General features: G+C 37.6%; 1 protein-coding gene across 1 annotated transcript in view; it reads right to left on the reverse strand.

The window, feature by feature from the left end:
* Positions 1–24987, reverse strand: part of NEB (nebulin) — a 204039-nt gene that overhangs the window by 112606 nt on the left and 66446 nt on the right. Inside the window, exons 52-66 of the mRNA XM_072960953.1 lie at positions 24437–24544; positions 21446–21757; positions 21042–21245; positions 17797–17901; positions 16463–16570; positions 15809–16120; positions 15168–15371; positions 14795–14899; positions 14601–14708; positions 13266–13577; positions 12768–12971; positions 4363–4467; positions 2781–2888; positions 1240–1551; positions 714–917 (exon numbers count right to left, since the gene is read on the reverse strand). Of these exons, the coding sequence (XP_072817054.1) occupies positions 714–917; positions 1240–1551; positions 2781–2888; positions 4363–4467; positions 12768–12971; positions 13266–13577; positions 14601–14708; positions 14795–14899; positions 15168–15371; positions 15809–16120; positions 16463–16570; positions 17797–17901; positions 21042–21245; positions 21446–21757; positions 24437–24544 (2811 nt within the window). The remainder of the gene's footprint in view (positions 1–713; positions 918–1239; positions 1552–2780; positions 2889–4362; positions 4468–12767; positions 12972–13265; positions 13578–14600; positions 14709–14794; positions 14900–15167; positions 15372–15808; positions 16121–16462; positions 16571–17796; positions 17902–21041; positions 21246–21445; positions 21758–24436; positions 24545–24987) is intronic.

Below are 24987 nucleotides of genomic sequence, written 5' to 3' on the forward strand. Positions count from 1 at the left end.
AAAAAAGGTTAATTAATTAGAAAAACAATGTTTCTTTTAAACAGAGGTTTCCAATTTAGAGATCATGACAAAGTTGAAAGCCAGCCTCTTCTCTATCTGGGCTGTGTGCACTCTACCAACATTCTTCAGTATCTCAGATGTTATTGGATATTTATTGTCATTAAATATAAACGTAGACCAAGATATAAAAAGAAAACATGTGTGTTTCATTACAAGATCATCTCTACTCCATTAAACTAAAAGCAAGTATTTTCCAAGCATATACACATCCATTTGTACTGTGACTGTATTAACAAATCCTTTGCATGATTTTCTTTATTTGCTTGTTGCTTGTTTATTAACTGCAGAGGTACCTGGGTATGACCTCTCTAGATTTATTTTTGATAAATGTTATGAAGATTTGCATCTGACTTGTTTGTTCTATACTTACTTAGATAAGCACCCAATGAGAAAGAAACCTTGATACCAAACATGTATAACTGTCATAGACTTCAAACAATTTGAACACCAAACAGCTGTCTTATTCCTAACTCTATTTCAAAAGAGATGTCAAAGCAGAAATTCCCACATATATTATGAGAATCCTAATGTAACTGAATAGAGAACTCAACAGGATGACAATTGGATAAGACAAAAAAAAGACTAAAAATGAGTCACAGATCTTCTCAAAGTCACACAGCCCTGGGTTATTTTCCCCCAGGGTGGGGGCTCACCTTGTTCATGTTGATGGCATTGTTCTTGGCCAGCACCTGTTCCAGGGAATCGGTCACGCTGGTGAATTTCAGCTTGTCCGGAGGCTGGCGGTAGATGTTGTCACTCAGTATCTCCGCAGCTCTCTTGCACTTGACCACCTCCACAGACCCAATGGGGACCCAGCCAATGCCTCTTAGCCACTGGAGATCTGATTTATAAATGTTCTAGTGAGATCAAACACAAAAGCAAGGATTACTGAAGCTGTTATGACACTATTTCAAAAATGAAAGAAAAAGACTAGAAAATTGGGATAGCCAAACTTCAAGCCTATGTCTTTTAGACTATGAAGGCCAACTGCATACGGCTTCATGGTATTATATTCTCTCTAAAAGAAAAGTAAGGCACAGTAAAAGAAGGGTGGAGAGGAAAAAAAAGTGTTATTTTTTTCTGAGGGCTTTACCTAATCCTAGACCATTATCTGTATAATACTATGTATTACCACTGTGAGCATGGTCAATAGTGTTACTTAATGGTCTCAGTACTCACATCGCTCTGGAGGTCATAGGCCTGCCGAGCATGGATGACGTCACTCTGGTCGGGCAGGCACGTCCACTGATGCAGGTAGTTCCTGTAGTCCACGTCACTGACCAAGGTCTGGCACTTCTTGGCCAGCACCACTCCCAGCATGTCCACTGGGCTGCTGAACTTGGTCTTCCATTTCTCAAAGTCCTTCTTGTACTCCCTGTCACTCTGGATCTTGGCCACATGCATGGACCACATCATCTTGGGGTCATCCTTAATGTTCCTGGCTCCAATGTGATGACCAAGCTGCTTCCGGTAACCATCTTTGTATTTATACTGAAATAAAAGAAGTCATTTTAAAAATAAAATAGAATGGAAAAGGCTAAGAGTCTTATTAATATAAAACTTCATTATTTTAAAATTGGTAATTCTTGCAGAGAAATAAGTCATCTGAGCATCAACTTACCCCTCATCCTAAACTCTGATTAGATTTCACAGCAATACTCTACTGGGAAGCAGGCCAAATTACATAGTTCTATGGTTTGCAGACATTAAGTCTCAAAATAAAGGCAGCAATGCTTTTCAGAAAATCAATTGGAGTTGTATACTGCCTTTTTTCTCCATTATGGGCCAGTGAAATCATTACCCCAGAAGTTTTACACATGATTTAGAGAATGCTCCTCCTGAGTGCACAGGTACCATTTCACACTCCAGCCCACCCCACTCCTCCCAAATCTGGCTCTGCTGACTTTCAGCAGGTCACTGGACTCCTGCAATGGACTGGCTTGTGTTTTCCCTCCTGCATGTCTGCTCTACCCAAAATCAAATTTGGGAGAGGTTTGTTGGGATTCCTTGAGTGAAGAAACAGATGATGTAACTACAAGAAAGTTTTGGTGGGGGGTGGTAGGTGCTGACTCTGCATTACCTTCTCTCCACTTTAGGCAACAACATTACACAAACCCTAGCATACACGTACAGAAGTCTGACTACTTCACCAAAGGAACTTCTTTCAGAGACTGGAGAAAGAGAAATCAGGCCCACTATTCTGTTGTCTTTTGGTTGTTTTAAGACTTTGTTTTTCTTCTTTCATTTAAAAAGAACTCAAAAAGAAGCACTTAAGGTAATTTTTCAAATGAAGGGTTGGCAAAAATCCATAGCAGGTTTGGGGAAAGATGCATTTTCCTAGACCTGGCTATACCAGATCTTTTTCTGACATTGAATCAATACATGGAACCAAGTTTTTTTTCCAACTCTTCTGTCATTTTCCTATTTCCATGTGGGTTATTTGTTCAAAATATGCAGATGAATGTGTGGTAATTATAGATATGAACAACTGGAGATTCAATTTTATACTGAAGTCTAGGATAATCCTTCTCTGTCTATGGGACCTGAATATTAAAATCTTTTGGAGTTAAAAATATGAAAGGGCTTTTTCAAATGAAAAACATTTCATTTAAAGCACAATGAATGTGCTTTAACAGGTACCCAGATGCTTCTTGCCTTGTACTCCTGATCCTGCCCTGTCCCCATCCAGCCATGCACCTGCAAGGAGCATTGCTACTCACGTCACTGATGATGTCCCTGGAGGCCTTGGCCGCTACGATCGGGATGGCGTCGCTGCGCAAGTCATAGCCTTTCTTCTTTGCTTCTTCATTGGCAAGTTTGTACAGAGTCTATGGAAGGAAAGTCAGAGTAAGGCAAAAGGCTTGATATCAACAACCTGGAAATTATCAGGTGACATATTACAAAATTTAAAAAATGATAGGCTCTAGAAACAATCTAAATTTCTAGCAATACTGGAAAGTAAATAAATCATATGATAACTTACAAAAAACCCTATGTAGCATTAGAAAACAAATGAAATATAACAATGAGCACTAACATAGATTGATAGATTATATCATTATAGATTAATATGATATATTATGCATATCAACATTTGATGTAATCTGGTAATATAGACTGATGGACAAAGCATCAATCTTCACATATTTCCAAATGAAAAAACTGCAAAGCAGTATGTTTAATATTATTCATTTGTATATAAAATATATATAAAATATATATTATTCATTTGTATATAAAGTATATAAGTTATATTACTTAAAATTCTTTGACATCATGTAATAGTTTGTAATGTTTAAAAAAGCAAATGAGGAGAAGATTAAAGTACAATTTAAAGCAATTGACTATAATCACAATTTTAAGATTCTAATTTTTGGACACATCATGTTAGTAAAACATGCACCTATAAAATTGCATTTTACTTAAAAAAACAGTAATTAGTGTTGGAGAGCACTTCTTTCCCATGCCTGAGGTTTTCTTCCTATAAAAGGAGCTCAATTCTTTCATCTCTGTCCCTTTACTCTCTCTGCCTCTGGAGAGGTGCAGTGATTTCCTGATTTAGCTAATTGGGAGGGATGGGATAACAGGGCATGACCAGCTCAGCTCTGACCTGCTCCCTCTAGGAACAAGCCCCATAAGCCTCTCTGCTTCTCTGTGCTCTAAGCAGGCTCTCACCGCTGAGGGAGGTGGAGCTGTTTGTGCTGCTCCAGAGTGGCCTGTGCCTGGATGAGGAACTTAATTTCGGGGTTCAGTTAGCAGGGCTGTTTGGCTCTCATGTAAATATGTCCTTGAATCTAACTTTAGTAGTAAAAAATGTGAGATTTTGACTCTTAGTTCTACACCTTTGTTTTACTTCTTAATTTTATTCAGGATCCAGGTGGGGAAGAGGTGCATATTATTAGGGTCCCCCTTGGTAGGGTTGCAAGATTTAGCAAATAAAAAGATAGCAGGCCCAGTGGAACTTGAATTTCAGATAAAGAACAAATAATGTTTTTGTATAAATAATGAACCGGTATTATACCTGGTTATCCTAACCCTTGGAAATACCAAAAATACAAAGTTCCACACACCCACACAGGTAAAGACCATAAATTGAAAAGATAAAATGATTTTGGTTCACCACTGGAATCCTAAAGCATATGATATTCAACCCAGAGATGAAAGGTTGCCTGAGCCGAGTGCCCCTGTCATGGTGCTGCATGCACCATGATAGCTGAGGCCCGAGAATCTCCCCAAAAGTGAGCGTAGAAAACAAACAATATCAACAACAACACAAGTTGCCCCACAGAATTCTGCCCCTACCTCACTGTAGTTGAGCTTGTTCTGCCTCGCCAACATGATCTCCGGGGTATCAGGCATTATATGAATTTGAGTCTTGTCTTTGTCCCAGGCCTCCGTGTATAAGCGCTATCAAAGAATACATTGATAGAAAACCATTTGAAATAGGAATTACAAAAAATTAATTAAAGCAGTAATGCTATTGATCTATTTAGGAAAAATGAACCAGACTAGGATATGTAGTATTCAGTGGGAGGGTTGAGTCTCAATGATAGTTACCATAGTTTAAAACTGGGAATAATAGAAATTACTTAGAGGATTTCAAGTACGTCATTTAGGTGGTAAACGTGACCCTCACACTTCTATCGGTAATTTTAACTCCATGAGTCTTTAAAGTATAAAAACATTTCTTGGCATCTTGGAGAAGCTTGAGGCTGCTGGGGCTCACCTTGTTCATGGTGATGGCATTGTTCTTGGCCAGCACCTGTTCCAGGGAATCGGTCACGCTAGTGAATTTCAGCTTGTCTGGAGGCTGGCGGTAGATGTTGTCACTCAGTATCTCCGCAGCTCTCTTGCACTTGACCACCTCCACAGACCCAATGGGGACCCAGCCAATGCCTCTTAGCCAATGGAGATCGGACTTGTAAATATTCTGTGAGGAGGACAAAAGGCAGAACTCTTCAGCAAGACTGAAAGATTTCAGGTAAAGGGACAAATGGAATTGATAAGGTACAATTCTGGTTATTGTGGTTTTTGTAGAAAACAAGCTCACTGTATCAGGCAGACTAAGAGAGGAAGTATGTTCAAAACTGACTCAGAAACATTTCTCAGTTGTAACAGAAAATGATCAAATATATCAGGCTGTTAGGACAGGAGTAATCCAAACGGATGTCTTCCGTCAGTGAGGTCAGTGGATGCTCACCGCCCATGTGCACAGGAAAAGAATGCCAACCCACAGAGAAAGCACATAGGTGTCCAACAACAGGCTATCAGTAAATAAATGTTAAGTCTAATCAGATAAAATACTCTGTGGCTATTAAAAGCCATTATTTTAAAGAATTTTGATGACTTGTAGGAATGTCATTAATATACGACTAATGAAAAATAGCGTGTAAAACAATGAGTGTATAAATTACAAGAGCAGGAGTCGGCTTTTTCAATGGTTGGACTGTTATTGCCTTCTGTGTATTTTTTCTTCTGTTTCAAAATATCTGTACTGCTACTTTTTTTTAACAAAAAAGAGAAGTCAAAATACAATAATGATGTGGAACCCCTGAAGCCCTGAGGCAGACCTTTGGCTATTTAACACTGCCCAAGATTCAGAGCAACAAATGAGCATCTCCTTGGTCCAGGGCCCAGTCCCTTCCCCACCAAGGTCTCAGGATGGGAAGCATGTACTCCCTTCCAGAACTCTTTTCATATTTTTATTTAACACTTTATTTTAAATCATTTTTGCTGCTAAAGATTATTGTGTACCCATTAGATATTCACAACCACACCACAACAGTGGAGTTGGACCTTTGCCCACCTCATCTGAAGGATTTCACCTGTAATGACAACTAAGTAGAGAATATAGATGACTATTTTACAGTCTAGACTAAAAGCCTACTGGAATTGCCCTATGCTGACTTGTTATCCCGCCCCTAAATCACAACAGCAAGAATGAAAACAATAAGATTTTACACCTCTGGAGTGCTTTTTAACCTTCAAATGCTTCCCACATTATTAAGACTGTGTCACAATGTGAAGGAGGTGATCTTGAAAAGGCACTCAACCAACAGACAGAGGCAAGCAGTCTGTTGATGCTGCCAATCTGTGGGCAACATTAACCATTTTTAACTACCTTTCATGTGCAGGCAAAGCCTTTATTTGCAAAACACAGGCTTCTACATGTCATCCAAAGCTATAGAACAGAAGTGGGAGTTTCTACAGGTAGGCTGTACAATTTCTAGGAAGAGCCATTTAATGTATAATTATTATTAATTCCTTTTATTCTCCAAAGCCCTCTAATGCTTAATAGTTCCTTCAGACATCTATTAAATACGTGCTGCAGGAAATGTGCTTCTTGCACCCGGAGTTGAGATAGTACCTCTGCTTCTAATAGGTACCAGGGCCTGTCATTACCAAGTGACGTATCCACAAAGAGAGCCCTACTGGGAGGAGAAAGTGTCCGTGAAACCATCCACTAGCTTCCAGACACAGTGACTTCCTTTATTTCATAAGAATAACAATTAGTGTGCAGCAGGCATTAGTATTGTACCAGTTATAACCTCATTTGTTTGGCAAGGAAGCTAAAAACAAATTTCTGAGTAATTTTTAAAAAATAAAAATGTGGTGTTTCTTTCCCCTGTAAAAGAATAAAATAAAATGTCTCCCTCTGGTGGACTCTGAATTCTCACATTGCTTAACTCCAGTTTTATTTTTCTAAGACCAAGTCCAGTTTGTAAACTTCACTTCCATATAAAGCCTAGCAATGTATCCACAATAAAGCAATATTACTATACTCTGATTCAAATCTCATTCACTGAACAAGAAATCCTAGCTTGAATAGGCCAATGGATTGTTTATAAAGGATGACTTTCCTATGGTGTAAGTTATTTCTGCACAGAGCTCTGTTATAGTCGCTGTACTCACGTCGCTCTGGAGGTCGTAGGCCTGCCGAGCATGGATGACGTCACTCTGGTCGGGCAGGCACGTCCACTGATGCAGGTAGTTCCTGTAGTCCACGTCACTGACCAAGGTCTGGCACTTCTTGGCCAGCACCACTCCCAGCATGTCCACTGGGCTGCTGAACTTGGTCTTCCATTTCTCAAAGTCCTTCTTGTACTCCCTGTCACTCTGGATCTTGGCCACATGCATGGACCACATCATCTTGGGGTCATCCTTAATGTTCCTGGCTCCAATGTGATGACCAAGCTGCTTCCGGTAACCATCTTTGTATTTATACTGAGATTAGAATGCACAAATCAGATTTTTATTATAAGCCCTTAGAGGTCACAAGTCTGTACAAAATCATCTTGCATCTATCATGTTGTAAGCTGAGTTTTGCTAATAAGCACTAACTCAAGGCAGTATCCTACCTTTTCCCTAAAGGCTTAGAGAGGTAATAAAATAGATGGAATTCATGTAAGTATAGTATATACCCCAAATCACCTATGGCCTGGTAATAAGAAATAGTTTTGGAGGCAGGAAGTGCACACAGTGGAGAGAGGCCATTTGGACCAAGGAATTTGGAGATATGGATGTTAGGCACTGAAAGTACATTAGGAAAAAGTTGCACTTTGGTGACACAGTGTGTTTAATAAGTAGTAAAATGAGTGTCTGGTTTTTGTAAGGATGAAGTACGCTAGGTCAAGAATTATTGGCTGTAGCAACAGTAAAGAATTTATTATTTCATAGTGTTTTCAGGTATTCAGTGGTGGTAGCAAAGTTTTGACATTGTTTTGAAAACTGGTTACACTAGGGAAGCTGATACAGCAGCAAACTGGTTAGAACACATTCCTAAGGAAGTCATGGGTTCTAGTCTCTCATGGACCAACAACATTTTTATTATTCCATGTCCAGTGATATTGTCCTGGATTCTGAGCCAATTATCCAAAACACATGCTTCTGGTCTCCAAGATAACTGAGTGAGAAAGTATAAATGAGCCAGCAGAGGCAACGCAGTACAGTGGGAAGGAATGAGGTTGCTTGGAATTTCAACTCCACCATCTACTAAGAGTTAGATTTCAGATAAGTTGCTTAAGCAATCCACAAAACAGGGGTAATCAGATACTTACATCCTAGGGTAATTATGAAGAATAAGTGACATAACACATAGAATGGCCTTAGCACAGAGTTCTCAATACTTCTTGCACCTGTATCTTATAAAATCATATAGAAAATAAAGCTTGTGTATGCATACAAATAATTAAGACATTATTCTGCCATTCACTGATAACTGCTGATGAAACAGCTTTGTGAGTGTGTATGTGTGTGTGTGCGTGTGCGTATGGTGAAAGAGAATAAAATTAGGAGTCATACTGTATATGGGTTTGTGCCTGCTTTTTTCAGTTATTACATAAGCATTTTTGTGTGTTGTTAGGTATTCCCTACAAACATGAATTTTAATGGTAACAGGTATTCCATTATACTGGTATATATTTATACTCTTAACCTTTCTGTGATTGTTGAACATTTATTTTTAAAGTATGATGTTTACTTTCCATGTTTTGGAAATAAAGGGAATATACACTTCTGACTTCATGGACAAAAGAAATAGAAGGATAAAGGGTATTTTGTTATTTATCATTGGCATAAATCCATTTGGAGAAAAGGTCCAACACATGTAAACTCAAGTGAGTCACTAACATGATCTTCCCATATAAAGGACAGCATATTACCATATTCTTGAATAGTGGGCCTTGGTTTTTTGCGTGGTGGTCTGTTCCTCAAGAATCCTCTGAGGTGCCAGGAAAGGATGACAGTTTTATTTTGGGAGGTACAAGCCACAAGCCAGGAGCTACTGTTAAGGGTATAAGCTTGGGCTCGGCTGGTACTGATCAGTGGCCTTCTTTTCATAATCTTACAAGGATGAATTGTAATGGCCAGTGCCATATGCATTTTTGGAAATATTGTGTATTAAAATGCCATATAAAGCCAGGCCTGATTCTCACTGGGAGAATCTAAGTTGATGAGCCACACTTTCTACAAGCACTGTGACAAGACTTACATAAGCATCCCCAAGACGGCAGCTGCACTGTAAAAACTGCCACATGAGTGGGGCTTTCTCTGTTCCTGATGGATCAGCTTTCACTGAAGACACTGTGCCTTTAAGATTATAGCAATTTTTTATGAACAGCAAATTTTTCATTTCCCTTAAAACTAAGTTTTCGAAAAATCGCACACAAATACGTAGGGATATATTTCCAAAGGGCTAGGAAAGTTCTCTTAAAAGATTTAGTTCAGTGAAAATGTCATTTCAGAGTGACCACATCTTCAGAGTAAACTGGTAACTCACGTCACTGACGATGTCCCTGGAGGCCTTGGCCGCCACAATTGGGATGGCGTCGCTGCGTAAGTCGTAGCCTTTCTTCTTTGCTTCTTCGTTGGCGAGTTTGTACAGAGACTAAATTTGGGCCAAAAAAAAAAAATCAGTTACATGTTGACATTCATATCCAAAAACTGACAGAAGACTCAAACAATTCACTAAGCTCTACACAGGTGGGTGCCTGAAATAAACTTTTGAGAGTTCTAAGCTTTCTGCATTTTTTGCTGAAGTTGAGACTTAAAAATGGTACCTACATGGAACATGACACCTTTGTTTTTTATTTTAAATGAACTACATATAGATATTAAACATTGTTTTAGAACTTTTAGTTCTAACAATCAGTTTTGAAAAGGACTGGCAAAATTAAGCTGAGGGGGAGGGTTTAACTCAGTGGTAGAGTGCATGCTTAGCATGTACAAGCTTCTGGGTCCAATTTCCAGTACCTCCACTAAAAAAAAATAGTATTATATAATATTATAAATTATTATTATTATTAAAAATACATAAATAAACCTAATTACCTCCCCCCACCAAAAAAAATTTAATCTGTAACTCATGGGCCTATGATGGCAAAATGTGCATAGAAGGGAAAGTCATTCAATCCGTTTATTCTGCATCGTGACTGTGCTTGCCATTTGTGATCAAAGATAAATATGAGACCTCTCCCATCTTCAAAGTTTCTGGGAGAACTAATGGAAAGAATGATAATTTGTAGAACAAGCTGCCAAAAAGTCAAACCATGAAAGGAGATTTAACCATATTATTAAGAATGAGCGCCAGGAAGGAGCAATTTATTCTGAATTGAAAATCAGGATGGTTCCTGCAGAGGGAGTGACCTTTGCATTGGTCCTTGAGTGATAAATATGGTTTGAATAGACTGAGATGGCAGTCAAGAGCAGAGGGACTTGCATGAATCAAAGTACAAGGTAGGGATGTCCAAGGAAGTGGGGCAGTGCTGGGGAATGTGGCAGGAGAGGACTGAGAAGAAACTGGAGTTGGGCTGTGAAGGCTTGGTGCTGAGTTTGTGTTAATTCTATAGGAAATGGGAAACCAACAACAATCTTCGAGGAAGAATGACACAATCAAATTTGCATTTTATCTTCCTGTCCTAAATGAGAAACTCAACAGAATTAAACTAAGGAAACAAAGACAGAGAAAGGAGACCAGGCAGGTTAGGCACTCAGTTGAGGGCCTTCTTTCAGGGCCTATTCAAACCAACAGCAATGCACAGCATCTCTGAGCTTTTGCCACAAAGACAAGAGTCGAGAATCCCAGAAACTGAGTGGCTAGTTACAGGGCGTCTTTGTCTCCTAAAATTCCTGTTCACGCAGCTCATGCTTTCCTGTTACACTATAGGACCTGTATTACAGGTTTAGCTGAAAATTCACTTCTTTTTGATTTAAGGGTGGGACTTGATGTTTTTTATTTTTGGTGACAATTAAGAGCTAGTTATACATGCATTAAAATTATGGTTTTCACCCCCCAAAAATGAAATGACTTAAGGTGGCAGCTAATCTATTTAAATTCTCAAAGTTACATTCTGCAGAAGAGTAATATGCTGTTGATTTACGCCATCAAAGAAACAATACTTTCCTCTCTGGTAGCACAAATCTCTGCAGTCTTAAACCAATAGGCTCATTCTAAGAAGAAATTGCAGAGATAAATGTCAGTCTTTGAACTGAGATTTAAGTTGCCAAATGTATAAACTCAGGATAGAGAAATCTGGTTTAAGACCATGTAGATGGTCTTAAGGTTTCGGTTGATCCCGAATCCAACGTGCACCGGCAGTGACATAGTTGCCACGGAGCCCTAAGGCACGGAGTGCAGAAATGGAGGCCAAATGCCCAGAAGAGGAAAGGCAACGTCAACTGTACTCCACACTAGTCATTCCTCAGGCGCAGGATTTCGTTTGGTTCTGAGAGTCACATTCTAGGGGGATGTCATAGAAGGAAAACCCAGGGACTTAGTACTTTTGTATTAGAAAAAGAACCTGGGTGAGGTGGCAGGGAAGGCACCATAGTGGCTCCTCATCTCTGTGGAGCTGGCACAGATTGGTTCTGCAGGGTCTCAGTGGACTATCTGGGTCTGCAGAGAGAAATCTTCTAATGGAACTTTCCAGAATGAATGTGTTATGAGATAAGCTCCTTGTCAGTGAGAACACTTAAGCAAAGGCAGGATGGGTGGGGACTCCTGCCCAGGAGGAGAGGCTGACCCATCAGCCTAAATATCTGTGGTTCTGATATGGGAGACCATGGCTCTGTGCTCACAGAAAGTGAACAGGAAATGGGCTTGTTAATACACACTGACAGACCCTCTGTCTCTGTCTCTCTTTCTCTCCATGTTATTGGATTGTACTGTGATTTTTGCCCTTGACTTCAATTTTATGCATTAAAAATCTTAAATTTTGATTCTAAACTACAATTTAGGAAAAATAAATCATATGTGGAAAGTCTATTTAGCACAGCTATGTAGCATAAGGAGGAGAGAAATGTATTTTGGTCTATTGCTAATTTCCGAACTTAAAATAATAAAAGAGGAAGATCTAATTAATCTTCTGATTACCACATAAATCACTAGTTCTTATAATTTGCACTTCCTAAATGATAATTTGTGTTACTTGAAGATTGATGCTTTGGATGGTGATTGAGAAATTCAAGAGTTGGTATGCATGTGGAGTAAGAAAGATTCTTTATACAGTTGTCATTTAGTATTACAACACCGTGGAACAGATTAAGTGAAATTAAAAACACCATGCAAATATCATAGAACTAGCATGTGCTCCCACCTCACTGTAGTTAATTTTGTTCATTCTTGCCAACATAATTTCTGGTGTGTCTGGCATGATGTGGATCTGGGTCTTGTCTTTGTCCCAGGCTTCTGTGTATAAACGCTATGAAGGAAAATATAAGAAGTCATCAGAAAAAAAAATTCAGTGTATAATTAATAGAAATTTCAGGGGCTCGAGAACTTTATAAACAAAGATAACAAAAAGTTATGCATTTCACACACATTATGTATTTTATACATATCATCAAGTAGTCAGTTCATAGTAGAACAGATATGTCTGAGTGCTTTCTGATAATCTAAATTTATGTTAACAAAAGGAAATTTAGAATCTTTTATGCAAAGATAATTTTCTACAAAAATGTGCCATTTTATCAAAGCCATGAAACAATTACTGAAGTAAATATTAAAATATAAATGACATATATATTAGATAGACAGATATGAACAGATATAGACAGATAGATAGGTGTATAAAGACAGACAGACAGACAGCAGACAGACAGGTATCTTTTGTTGCTCAATGCTCTATTTCTTTCTTTTCTCGATCATGCTTCTTTCTCTTTGGTTCAGCTTTAGGAAGCCTACCTTGCTTCTCTGAATTTTGAAGCCTCACCTTGTTCATGTTGATGGCATTGTTCTTGGCCAACACTTGTTCTAGAGAATCTGTCACACTGGTAAATTTGAATTTGTCTGGAGGCTGGCGATAGATTTTATCACTCAAAATTTCAGTTGCTCTTTTGCATTTTTCCACATCCAAAGAGCCAATGGGAACCCAGCCAATGCCTCTCAACCACTGGAGGTCTGACTTGTACGTATTCTGTTGACACAAATAGTCAATAAATATTTGTTATTAATCTCTGCTTTGGGAAAATATTTCCATCTAAAGGATATGAAATAAAGTAAGAGCACTCTTGAAAATATAATTTGGTGGACAGGCAGGGTATCAGACAACATTCCTTTCTGGCCTGGAGGGTTAGACGTTTAACATTGACAGGGAAAGAAGAAATGCTATCTCCACTTGCAGGGACTGGTGAGCTTAATGCCATCTATCCAAGGGGTGTTAGTTCACTGATTTCCCACCTCCACACATCATTGTGGTCTCAGTACTCACGTCGCTCTGGAGGTCATAGGCCTGCCGAGCATGGATGACATCGCTCTGGTCGGGCAGGCACGTCCACTGATGCAGGTAGTTCCTGTAGTCTATATCACTGACCAAGGTCTGGCACTTCTTGGCCAGCACCACTCCCAGCATGTCCACTGGGCTGCTGAACTTGGTCTTCCACTTCTCAAAGTCCTTCTTGTACTCCCTGTCACTCTGAATCTTGGCTACATGCATGGACCACATCATCTTTGGGTCATCTTGTATTGCTCGGGCACCAATGTGATGGCCAAGCTGCTTACGATAGCCTTCTTTGTATTTGAACTAGAAGAAGAAAAACACTGATAATCCCCTATTCTAACTTTAGTATAAAGTGATTACTAGACCCAGATTTTCCTATTCATTAAAAATATAATGATTCCTCCAAATATATAGATAATATGTGCATCTATATCTTACAAATCATTTAGAAAATAAAGCTCATATATGTATACAAAAATATTAAAACATTATTCTGCCATTCATTGATAACTTCTGATGAAACAGCTTTGTTTGCATGTGTGTGTGTGTTTGTGTGTGTAATAGAGAATAAAATTAGGAGTCATACTGTGTATGGGTTTGTGCCTGCTTTTTTCAGTTATTACATAAGCATTTTTCTGTGTCAAGTATTCCCTACAAACGTGAATTTTAATGGCAACAGGTATTTCATTATACTGATATATATTTATACTTTTAACTTTTCTGCAATTGTTAAACATTTATTTTTAAAGGATGATGGTTACTTTCCATATTTTGGAAATAAAGGGAAAATATACTTTTGATTTCATGGACAAAAGAAATAGAAGGATAAAAGTTCCTAGAAATGTGAGCAAATCCATCTTTTAGGGAAAGTAAACGTCTGTAACCAATCACAGGATGCAGAGATAAACACGGTGCATGTGGATGGTTGGACTTTGAATAATGTTTCCCATTGCTTCAGCCCTTGTAAGTTCATTGGTTCACAGGGAACGGGTTTGGAAAGAATCCTACCAAGAGTTTAGTTATACATAAGAATACATCATGTGGTAAAGTCAAGAGCTGTCTGAGCTACAGTCAAGTATCCAATGCTTTTGTTTAGCAGTAAATGGACAATATTTTGAAATACACATTGCTATGGACTCCGTCATAGCTAGAAGTTAGCCTTTATGTTGAGAGTTTCATTATCACTTTTTAAAACTATTTACTTAGAAAAAAACCTGTCAAGCTAGAACCTTAATCTCATAGTTTACTTGCTCAAGTACATAACCTTGAGAAGGAAAGGAATCTTTGAGCCAAAGCTGAGGCAAAGAACACTTCAGGTGCACTTACTTCACTTGCAATGTCTCTGGAGGCCTTGGCCGCCCTGATGGGAATGGCATCTAGCCGCATATCATAGCCCTTCTTCTTGGCTTCTTCTAGGCCAAGTTTATATAGTTTCTGAAATAGACATAAATCGTTATAAGTTTGATTTATAAAGTGCAGTGTAAGAAAAACATATTATGCACCATGAATATATTGCTTACCTCACTGTAATTTATTTTGTTTTGTTTAGCTAGTAAAACTTCAGGGGTGTCTGGCATAATGTGGACAGTGGTTTTATCTTTATCCCAAGCTTCTGTATAGAGATGCTGAAACAAACAAATAAAGATGTGACTAGTACAGGCCAGTAATAAATCTGGCTCTTAATGAGAGCAAAGAGTCTTCTCTGTGAGTTGGTACCTTTGACACCTTCAGGTACAGATGTCTCATGTCAGTAAGAAGCACACCACTTACTAAAAACCACTTAATATCAAGCCAAAGAATTGAATGTGATTTTTCTTTTATAGAAACAGATCTCAGTGTTTACACACAGCCATACAAAAATTAATACCCTCCTCAAGTAAAGAAAGAACTTACATGGTTCATGGTAATAGCATTGTTTTTTGCCAAAACCATTGGGATGGAGTCCATGAGACTGGAAAACTTGAATTTATCTGGGTGCTGACGGTAAACGTGGTCACTAAGAATCTGGGAAGCTCTCTTGTTCTTCTCATCCTCAAGAGAGCCAGTAGGTAACCAGCCAATGCCTCTTAGCCACTGAAGGTCTGACTTGTACAAATTCTGAAATTGTAAGTGATAAACTACTAAACACAAGCGTAACAATATCCCCTAAAGAATATACATTTTATATTAGTATATATTTCAATGCTTGAATTCTTGGGAAATTTTAAAATTTTGGTATGTCATATAAATCAACAAGATATGCAAATTAGAGACATATTTTGAAACACATTTTAAACAGCAAGACATAGAGAATGACCCAACTCTTCCAGATCAATAATCTAGAGGCTTCCACCAAAGCAATGGGTGCGTTACTGGTTCTCTCTTTGTGGAATAATGATGCTCCCAGATTTCTGGTGACCAGAAAGAGCACGGCCATTAGTTCAGGGAAACAGAACTCAGTTGTATGAACTCAACTCGCCTCACTTTGGAGGAACTTTGATACTTAGGAAAGCAGATGTAGTGCTTTGTTGACCAAAGGAAAATCTTAGACTCACATCGCTCTGGAGGTCATAGGCCTGCTTAGCATGGATGACGTCACTCTGGTCAGGGAGGCATGTCCACCGATGCAGGTAATTCTTGTAGTCCACGTCACTGACCAAGGTCTGGCACTTCTTGGCCAGCACCACTCCCAGCATGTCCACTGGGCTGCTGAACTTGGTCTTCCACTTCTCAAAGTCCTTCTTGTACTCCCTGTCACTCTGGATCTTGGCCACGTGCATGGACCACATCATCTTGGGATCATCTTCGATGTTCCGGGCTCCAATGTGGTGGCCAAGCTGCTTGCGAAAACCTTCCCTGTACTTGTACTAAAGGAAAAAGAAATGTCTCATTTCTTTCAAAATTAACTTATGTTACCATCTTTGTGGCAAACTACAAAGCACATTAATTCCAAATATTTCACTAAGCTTAGAGAGCCACAGATTTAAGGCTTCTTTGATATGAAAGATTAAAGGCTAAATCCAGCTAAAAATTCCATACATAATAAAAGCAGCCTTGAGCTCATCCTCATCCTAGACTGTATCTCTAGGATCATTTTACTCTGTTTTAATTTGTTACTTGGCAGACTCCGTTCAATTTAAAATTAAATTGAGACTGCTTTGAAGTGAAAATTGCAATCTAATCAATATAAACAAGGGATAAAGTCTTACTTCACTGGCGATTTCTCGAGATGCTTTTGCTGCTTTGATTGGTATGGCATCAACGGGAAGATCATAGCCTTTTTTCTTCAGCTCCTCATAACCCATTCGGTAGAGTTTCTGTTAAGAGGTGAATATCACTTTGAAGAAAACTATTTTCCATAAACGTCTGCAGCCTAATGAATCCAATGTGCTAAATATTTTAAGAATTCATGAGACTAGTATCCGTGCTCTAGAATACTCAAGTGTAATTGGAAATTATGCCCATTGATTGCTGATGATCCTGTTTTAAACTTTAAAGCCCTTCAATTACTAGATCAACAAAATTCAGTATCAGCTCTTCCCAAGTATTTATGAGAATGAGTCAGAAGCAAATTGACAGAGAAATGAAATATCACTTAGGTGCCGTTTTCCAATTAACTTTGAGTGTTCCATTAGAAGTTTTTGTTAGAAAAGAGCAATGCCTTTCAGTCTAACACCTCTAGTGGGGAAAAATCACACTTAACAGGTTACCTCTTCTATGTAGCTAATATGTTGTGAAATAGAGTCTATCTCACAATATAGGCCTGTCTAAAGTAGGGTCCACATTTGTAAGTAAGAAACAAAGTCCTTCATAGTTTTTTAAATGTAAGATTTTTTGAGGAAAGTTTAAATATTGAACTTGAAAAGCTTAAGTGATATAATTTGCATCTTCAGATTTGTTACGTAATTAAATAATTGAGAATATAATTTAATACACTTAATCCAGAAACCAGATTGTGTACAGTGTTTTTTGATTGTAGACTTTTTTATATTTTAGTCCTTTGTGTCATCACTCCGGTACATTACCTAATGCTAAAGTCTTTGTATTAGAGTTTAGAATTTGTCTTTAAAATATTTGGTTTTTACATCTATAAATTTCAGGAGATTATGCTATGATGACAATAAAGAATAAAAATGAAATTCTCCTGCATGGATTTCTTATGCTTACTCATTCAAAATTATATTGAATTTCATGTGTGTCAGGCACTATGTTAGCTAAGCACTACAGATCCAATACAAAATGTCTCTGCCCACAAGGACTTCCTATCCTCACAGGGAAGAACTATACAGACCACTACATTGTGGTGATATGTGTAGTAATGGACTACAAGGAACAGAGAGCACCGCCCCCAACTCTGTCTGAGATACGGAGTGCCAATTATTTTGACATTCAATCTAAAACTCACTAAACGAGGACTCTAAGTCACATGTAGTTTATTAATTAAAATGATTCAAGCATTTAAAACAACTTCCAAATAAATTCACTGCCTTAGAAGCAATTAAAATGAGTTTTGTAAAAACACATGTTGAATTTGGAAACTTACATCACTTGTATTAATTAAGTTTGCTTTAGCCTGAATAATGTCAGGTGTATCAGGCATGATGTGGATTTGAGTCTTGTCCTTGTCCCAAGCTTCTCTGTAAAGTCTCTAAAATGAGAAATAAGAATTTTCCAGTTGTGTTGTTAGATTAGCAAATGACATAGTTAACTCCAAACAGTATTACTTAATTTAGGTCAATCTAATTTAAGCAGCATAATTAATAGTATAAGCAGATAACAGCCTTTCCAAGCAGAAAAGACAGTATTTCTTGACTTATCTGAGACATAATTGTCTTCCAAAATATAAATTATGGATCACTTTTTCAAAGTTACAGATAATCCTGCCTGTCAGAAATCAACACAAGTTATTAAAGCCTCTGCCAATATCATCAAATAGGGCAGGAGTTCTCCATCTGTGGGATTAAAAGTTTCCCTCAGTGTTTAATTGGGAGACAGTCCTTACAACTTCTGAAAAGATGACATATTCGGGGTGTGTCTAGGAATTAGGGAGTCTCATTTCCTATGTGATTTATCATATAGCTACATCACATAATTATTTGGGAAGGATTAGAATTCCGCCAAAGGATTTTGCATGAGATTTATCAAAAATCTCTTGTATGTCCCAGAGTCATCCTGTCTTTCCTTAACAGAAGAGGATTCAGATAAAAATCTCATTGAGTTAGTAAAACTAGGAGGTGAGAGTTTGATGAAAAACAGTATGTTTACATTGTCAGAGAATTCCCCCACAAGATACTCATCAATTACAAAGGATAAAATAGTAACTAGACAGTGGAGAAACCTGGTGACATCATTTTAACCAAGTGGTCAAAGTTAAAATTATCAGTAATGGGGCAAATTGCTGTCATATGCCTCCTGATACAATGTATGGAGGAGGATGCAACATGTGCTATCCTGCTAAAAATATGAAATCTGAATCTACTCATGAGGAAACATTAGACAAATCCAATTTTAGGGAGGTTATACAAAACAATTGGCATGTGTTCTTCACAAATGCAAAGGACTTGGAAGACAAAAGTGAGGAATCAGTTCAGATTAAAGGAAACTAAAGACATAACAGTAAATTCAATGTGTGGTCTTGGTCTGGATCTTGGATCAGAAAATATTTTTTACTTGGTATAAAGGGCACTTGTAGTAAAACTGAATAAATTCTGTAGACTAGTATTGTTTCAGCACTACTTTGCCGATTTTGATCACTGCACTGTGGTTATGCAATAGAATGTTCTTGTTTGGGGGAAATATACACTGAAGTATTTAGGGGTAGAGTGGCATCAGGAAGCAACTTACACATGCACACACACGTGGGAAAGAAAGAAGTGGGGGAGAGAAAGAAAAAAAGGCAATGTGACAAAATGCTAACAATTGGGGAATCTAAAAAGTGAAGATATATAAATGTATATACACACATATATAAATTATTTGTATGTCTCAACTTTTCTGTATGCCTGAAGTTATTTCAATACAAAAAATTTTAAAGTCTCATTGGTTTCTTGGACCCGTCAGCTTCCCTTTGAAGTGTGCAGTGTGGGATGTGTGGAGCTGGCACTTTTCTCCTTCCTGAACATGTTTACGATAGTCCTTATAATCCAGAGAAGGCGATTAAGACCTTCAGGACTACAACAAAGCAAGGCTTGTGAAATTCCATGGACATTTATCTTGGTTTTATACTAACATTTCTGATTAAGAAAAGTTTGAGTTTCTCAACCTCAGCACTATTGGCGTTGTATAGCCAACAACATGACGATTCTTTGCTGTGGGGGAGCTGTCCCATACATTCTGGGATGTTTAGCAGCATCCCTGACTTCCATCCAGTAGATGCCAGTAGCATGCCACCCTCAAGTTATGACAACTGACAAGGTCTCTGAGTGTTGCCAATGTCTCTTCTGGGAAAAAATTGTCCCTGGTTGAGAGTCACTCAGTAGGACAACTTCTTTAATGGCATGTGTCACTTTCACTTCATGGAAAACAGAGGAAATGCTACTATTTGTTTATACTGTTTACATGTATTGGTCCACTCAGGAGAGACAGCAGGTTCAAGGACTCAGGTGGCCCTCTCCTGAAGCCTGAGGAGATCAGTATCCTGTAACCAAGGCACACTTCTGGGGAGGTCTGTCCTGAAACACTGATGTTAAGTTTCATGATCCAGGGTTTTTCTCTTGGCCACCATATTAGTTCAGAGCTTTGTAAACAGCCCTGTTTCATGGAAAGTTAAGATGCTTTGATTTCAAATGGGGAAATATTTTGCATAAATTTGTTGCTCTATTAGTCAGCCTGTTGGATTCAAATTGCTATCATAAAAACAAAGAAGAAATGGAAATACAAATATTCATAATAAAGCTGCCAGGTCAGCATTTACTATAAATTTTGGATCTTTGTAAGAAGTCTATGAGGGGTTGATTGGGAAAAGAGGAGCTACAATTTATCAAGTGCTTATTATATGCTGATTATGGGTTATGCATATTATATAAAAACTAATATATATGTAAAATATATAGCATTTAAATACATAGCTACACAAAATATATAGCATGTTATATATATTAGATCCTTCTAAGTCCCAAGAGTTATTATTATTATACATCTACTTAAATTTTCTTACCATCTCCAGAATCTCAGTGCACATAATTCAACCCTCTACAATTTTCAGGGTTATGCTTTTAACTGAGCAATGATGAGTACTATTTCACTTCTCGGCACAGAATTACTCTACACATCTTTTATGTATTTTATTTAACAAAAATTTACTGAACACCTATTACATGCCAGACATTGGTGTCAATGCTGGAGAAGGAAATAATTCAGCTAAGTAAAATGCATTATAATCACTTGGCAGAAAATATACTCTGTATTATAACATTTCCACTGTGCCTATGAAAGGTACTCAGAATATCTTTCTCTTACACACTCTACCCCAACAAAATCTGGGTTTTTAATGCACTCAAGTTTCAAAGAAAAATATACGTTCAATAGTTTTCTGTTTACACTTTAGATAAATAAATAAGCAAGCAAGCTTTGGGTGACAAAAATTGATACTAACCTGTCTGTACATGATCCAGTATAGGGTAATCGATAATTCAAATGAAGGAACCAAATATAAAACATTGTGCTGTGCTGTGCTGTGCTGTGTGATGCGATGCTGTGCCATTCTGCTAATTTACTAAGCAAACACTACTGAGTACCTACCGGGTATAGGCACTATAATTTATTATTTTTTTCCAAAGAGTTACTCACATCACTCCTATTTTTGGCATTTGTCTTTGCCAGAACTACGTCCATGGCATCAGGAATGCTGGTGAACTTGTATCTGTCTGGAGGCTGGCGATATTTCTTCTCACTGATGATTTCTGAAGCCCGTTTATTCTTTTCTGCCTCCAAAGAACCCAGGGGACTCCATCCTATGCCTCTCAGCCACTCAAGGTCAGACTTATACAAATTCTGTGAAAATACAAAGAAAGCTATCAAAATCCCATCCTCATCTCAAGCCTTGACTCAAGTGATTCTATGCATTGCAAACAGATACAGTTTTGCTATTCAAAAATAATTTACCTTTTTAGTCTCTGTCTCTTTACGACTCAATGGCTACTTATATGAGATATGAAGTAATATATAAACTATGAGATTTAGTAGAAACTGACCTCACTCTGTAGTTCATAAGCCTTTTTAGCGTGAATAACATCATTCTGGTCTGGCAGACACGTCCACTGGTGCAGGTAGTTCTTGTAGTCTATGTCACTGACCAAGTCCTGACATTTTTTGGCCAGCACCACTCCCAACATGTCCACTGGGCTAGTATACTTGGTTTTCCACTGCTCAAAGTCCTTCTTGTATTCTCTTTCACTCTGCATTTTGGCTACATTCATGGACAACACAAGCTTTGGATCATCTTGCAGATTCCGGAATCCAATATGGTGGCCAAGTTGCTTGCGGTAGCCTTGTTTATATTTAAACTGAAATCAGAGGAAACAATTCTCTTACTAACACAAACACAGGTCAAGTTAAACTGTTTGCTTTGTTTGCATGTTTCTTTTCCAAAACTGAAATGAGAATAAAGATGTCTACACTAACTTAGTGAGAAATGTAAAAACTTAAGTGGAGACTTCCAAAGAAACATAATGTCACTGAGTATCGGGACAGGTTATGATGAGAAATTAAATCCAATGAGAGGCAGAAATATATGTTGAGATGTGCTAGACACTGTGTATGCTGATTCCAGGGTAGTATTTGATAAAGCTCTTGTGATATCCTTCTGGGAATGGTGGAAAAGTACGGCTGAATAGCAAAAAAAAATTTTTGGGAAAATTCAGGACTTGATGAACAGGCCTAATGGTGCAGATTAATTTATTAAGCACTAAGTTTTTTTTTTCAGCGGTTTGCCATATAGTTATGTCACATAAATTTGTTCTGTTCAGGATCCATATTTTCATGCACATGTGGATAAAAATAGCTCAATATGTTAGATTAGAAAGAAAATTCCACAAGATCTCTACATACTGCCAAGATGGGTCAAAAAGAACTACATAAATGTAAGAAAGTAATAGTGAAATTCAGTATTTAGATTCAACTGGGGAAAACTGCATTACTATTGGATGGCAATAACAAGAATGATAATACTGATGGAGATGATAGCATTTACACGATGCAAGATGCTGAATGCACATTACACTTCACAGAAGTAGGTTCTACTCTCTCTTGACACCCAGCTTCACGCTTATGTATTAAAAACGCTCAGGAGTTTACACTGACTGTAAGCTCTAAGTGGGCAATCTGAAAAAAACTGCTTATAAAAAAGCAGAGTTTTATGAGATTCTGTAGGGGCACAGAAAAAGGCAAATCAGAAACTCCTTTACTAGGCCTGACATGAAACAGGAAAATGACACTGAGTTCTGAGGCACCCTATTTTGAGAGGGGTTTTGAAAACATAAACCACAAGTCAAACAATCAGAAGACTGAAGGACTTGTAATCTGAAACCAAAGGAGAATAAGTTAAGAAGCTTGAAATGTTTGAAGGGATGTCAGGTGAAAGAGGAAATACACTACTTTGTGGTGTTCTAAAGCCCAGAGCTGATCAGTAACATGTTTAAATTGGAAATAAGGAAATAGATCATGTCGAGTAAAGATGGTCCAGCAAGGGAATGACCTGCCCTGAAGGACACAAACATTCTTTTATTTGTAAGTATTCCAGAGACTGGATGACTACCTGTTGGAATGGAGAGAAGGTAGGACGTTGAGTGGGAGATGGGATTAAAAAACTTTGATACTATCTTCTAATTCTAAATTCTACACTTGTAACTTATTAAGTACTCATAAAAAATTGCTCTAATTTCCTTAAATTGTATAGATACAAGAACCATTTGAACTGAGAGGAGATACAATCTCTAAAATGGTGGGAAATTCATTTAAATTTAATTTTAGGGTAAGATTTCAAGAGGTTCTAACAGATTCACATGAAAAGAAATTATGTGGTGTTGTTAGGAAAGTACTGACACAATTTCTTCAGTTCCTAAACTATCTTTACCTCGTGGGAAACACATAACATTAAATGAAAATGAGTTTACTTTCTGGGGACCATTCAAGAATCACTATTGCTTTAGATTCATCACCATATCAATTCATTTTAATAAGGTATTGACCTGCAAGCTGGAGAGTGGGTAAAAACACATCATCTAATTAATTTTCCAACACTTCTGAAGTGCCACAGATTTAACTGAACTAGAGAGATTCTTCCCTTATATTCTTAGAATTTATTGCCAAATTCTGCCTTTAGAAACACTTTCTCTCCAAACTAAATCCTTGTTTGGTTTTCTTTTAAAGATTCTGATTAAGAGGGTGTACTTCCCTATAAAATTCTGGCAATTTATTCCCTATAATCAAGGTTCTCTGAATTTTTTGTGTTTAATTTTTGGGGTTAACAAAATGATATGTTTTTGTATTTGAAGAATATCCAAGTCAGATATTTGTAAAAATTTAATTAATCAGTAGAAACTATATCCAGTTAACTCACCAAATTTACTATCCTATGCAATCATACACAGAACTTGCCTTGGAGAGCGAATATCCTTATTTTATGAACTCTGGACCAGATATCCAGGGGGAAGTTATGTTCTCTGGATCTTAAGCCTAAATTCCTACAACTTCCTGTATTTTCTGTACCTTAAGCTAATTTATTATAATTACGTAACTACAAGAATGGGCTGAATAAAAAGAATTTGCAGCTGACTTTAAATATAAGCAAAGAAAAGCCTATTAACAACAGGTTGTTGAGGTTATTTATTATCTGGCACTTTGAATTTGCCTAAAATAGACAAATAGAAAACAGGAAAATTATTTGTAGGAAAGCAGAGGAAAACAGAAATCTCTGGTTCTTTTGTAATGTCTAGAAACATAACATCTTAGTGTAATGCATCTTGTAGCTTCCCTGGCTCAGTCTCTATTCAGGAAGCCCTTCTTTTGGTATTTGATCAGCAAGAAAGAAGAGTGAATTTGGAGTGAGTGAAGAGGGTAGAAGAAGATGAAGGGCATAGCATTACATGTTGAAAGATAGGGCCTTTCTGCAAAAATTGTTACCAGCACTGAGGTACCTGATTCAGGTTAACAGTATATCCTTAAAGAAGTCAAACTATACTTACATCACTAGCAATGTCTCTTGAAGCTTTGGCTGCCTGTACAGAAATTGCATCAACTGGGAGATCATAGCCTTTCTTCAACGCTTCTTCCCATCCAAGTTTATAGAGTTTCTGAGAATTACAGAAATTATTTAGCATTATTCAGTGTATATGAAAACCCCTTCAGATAATTGAGCAAAAGTTTACCTAAAGAGTAGACATCCGATTCTAATATTATCTATCATATCTCTAAAGATATGGATAAAAACAAAGTAAAGCTTTTAAGAGAGCACTGACCTAACATCATGTGATCTGGCTTCAATTTATTTTTGTTATTGTTCTGAGACCCTCTCCGCAGCCCCCTGGTAGTATAACTGAGCATGGCCTTTTCTGTTCAGACACAATATTGTCTTATCAGGTATATTAGGTAATTTTCCATGCAGTTAAGTATGGTCTAGGCTCACTATAACACAGATGTTAGAGTAACTGATTTAAAAAAAAAGTCAGGTAACAAAATTTTAATTATCTAAATGAGAAAAGTAATAGATAATGAAATGCCTTTTGTAAGGTACAAT

Source organism: Vicugna pacos, chromosome 5, assembly GCF_048564905.1.
Source record: "Vicugna pacos chromosome 5, VicPac4, whole genome shotgun sequence".
In the NCBI taxonomy this organism is placed as follows: domain Eukaryota; kingdom Metazoa; phylum Chordata; class Mammalia; order Artiodactyla; family Camelidae; genus Vicugna; species Vicugna pacos.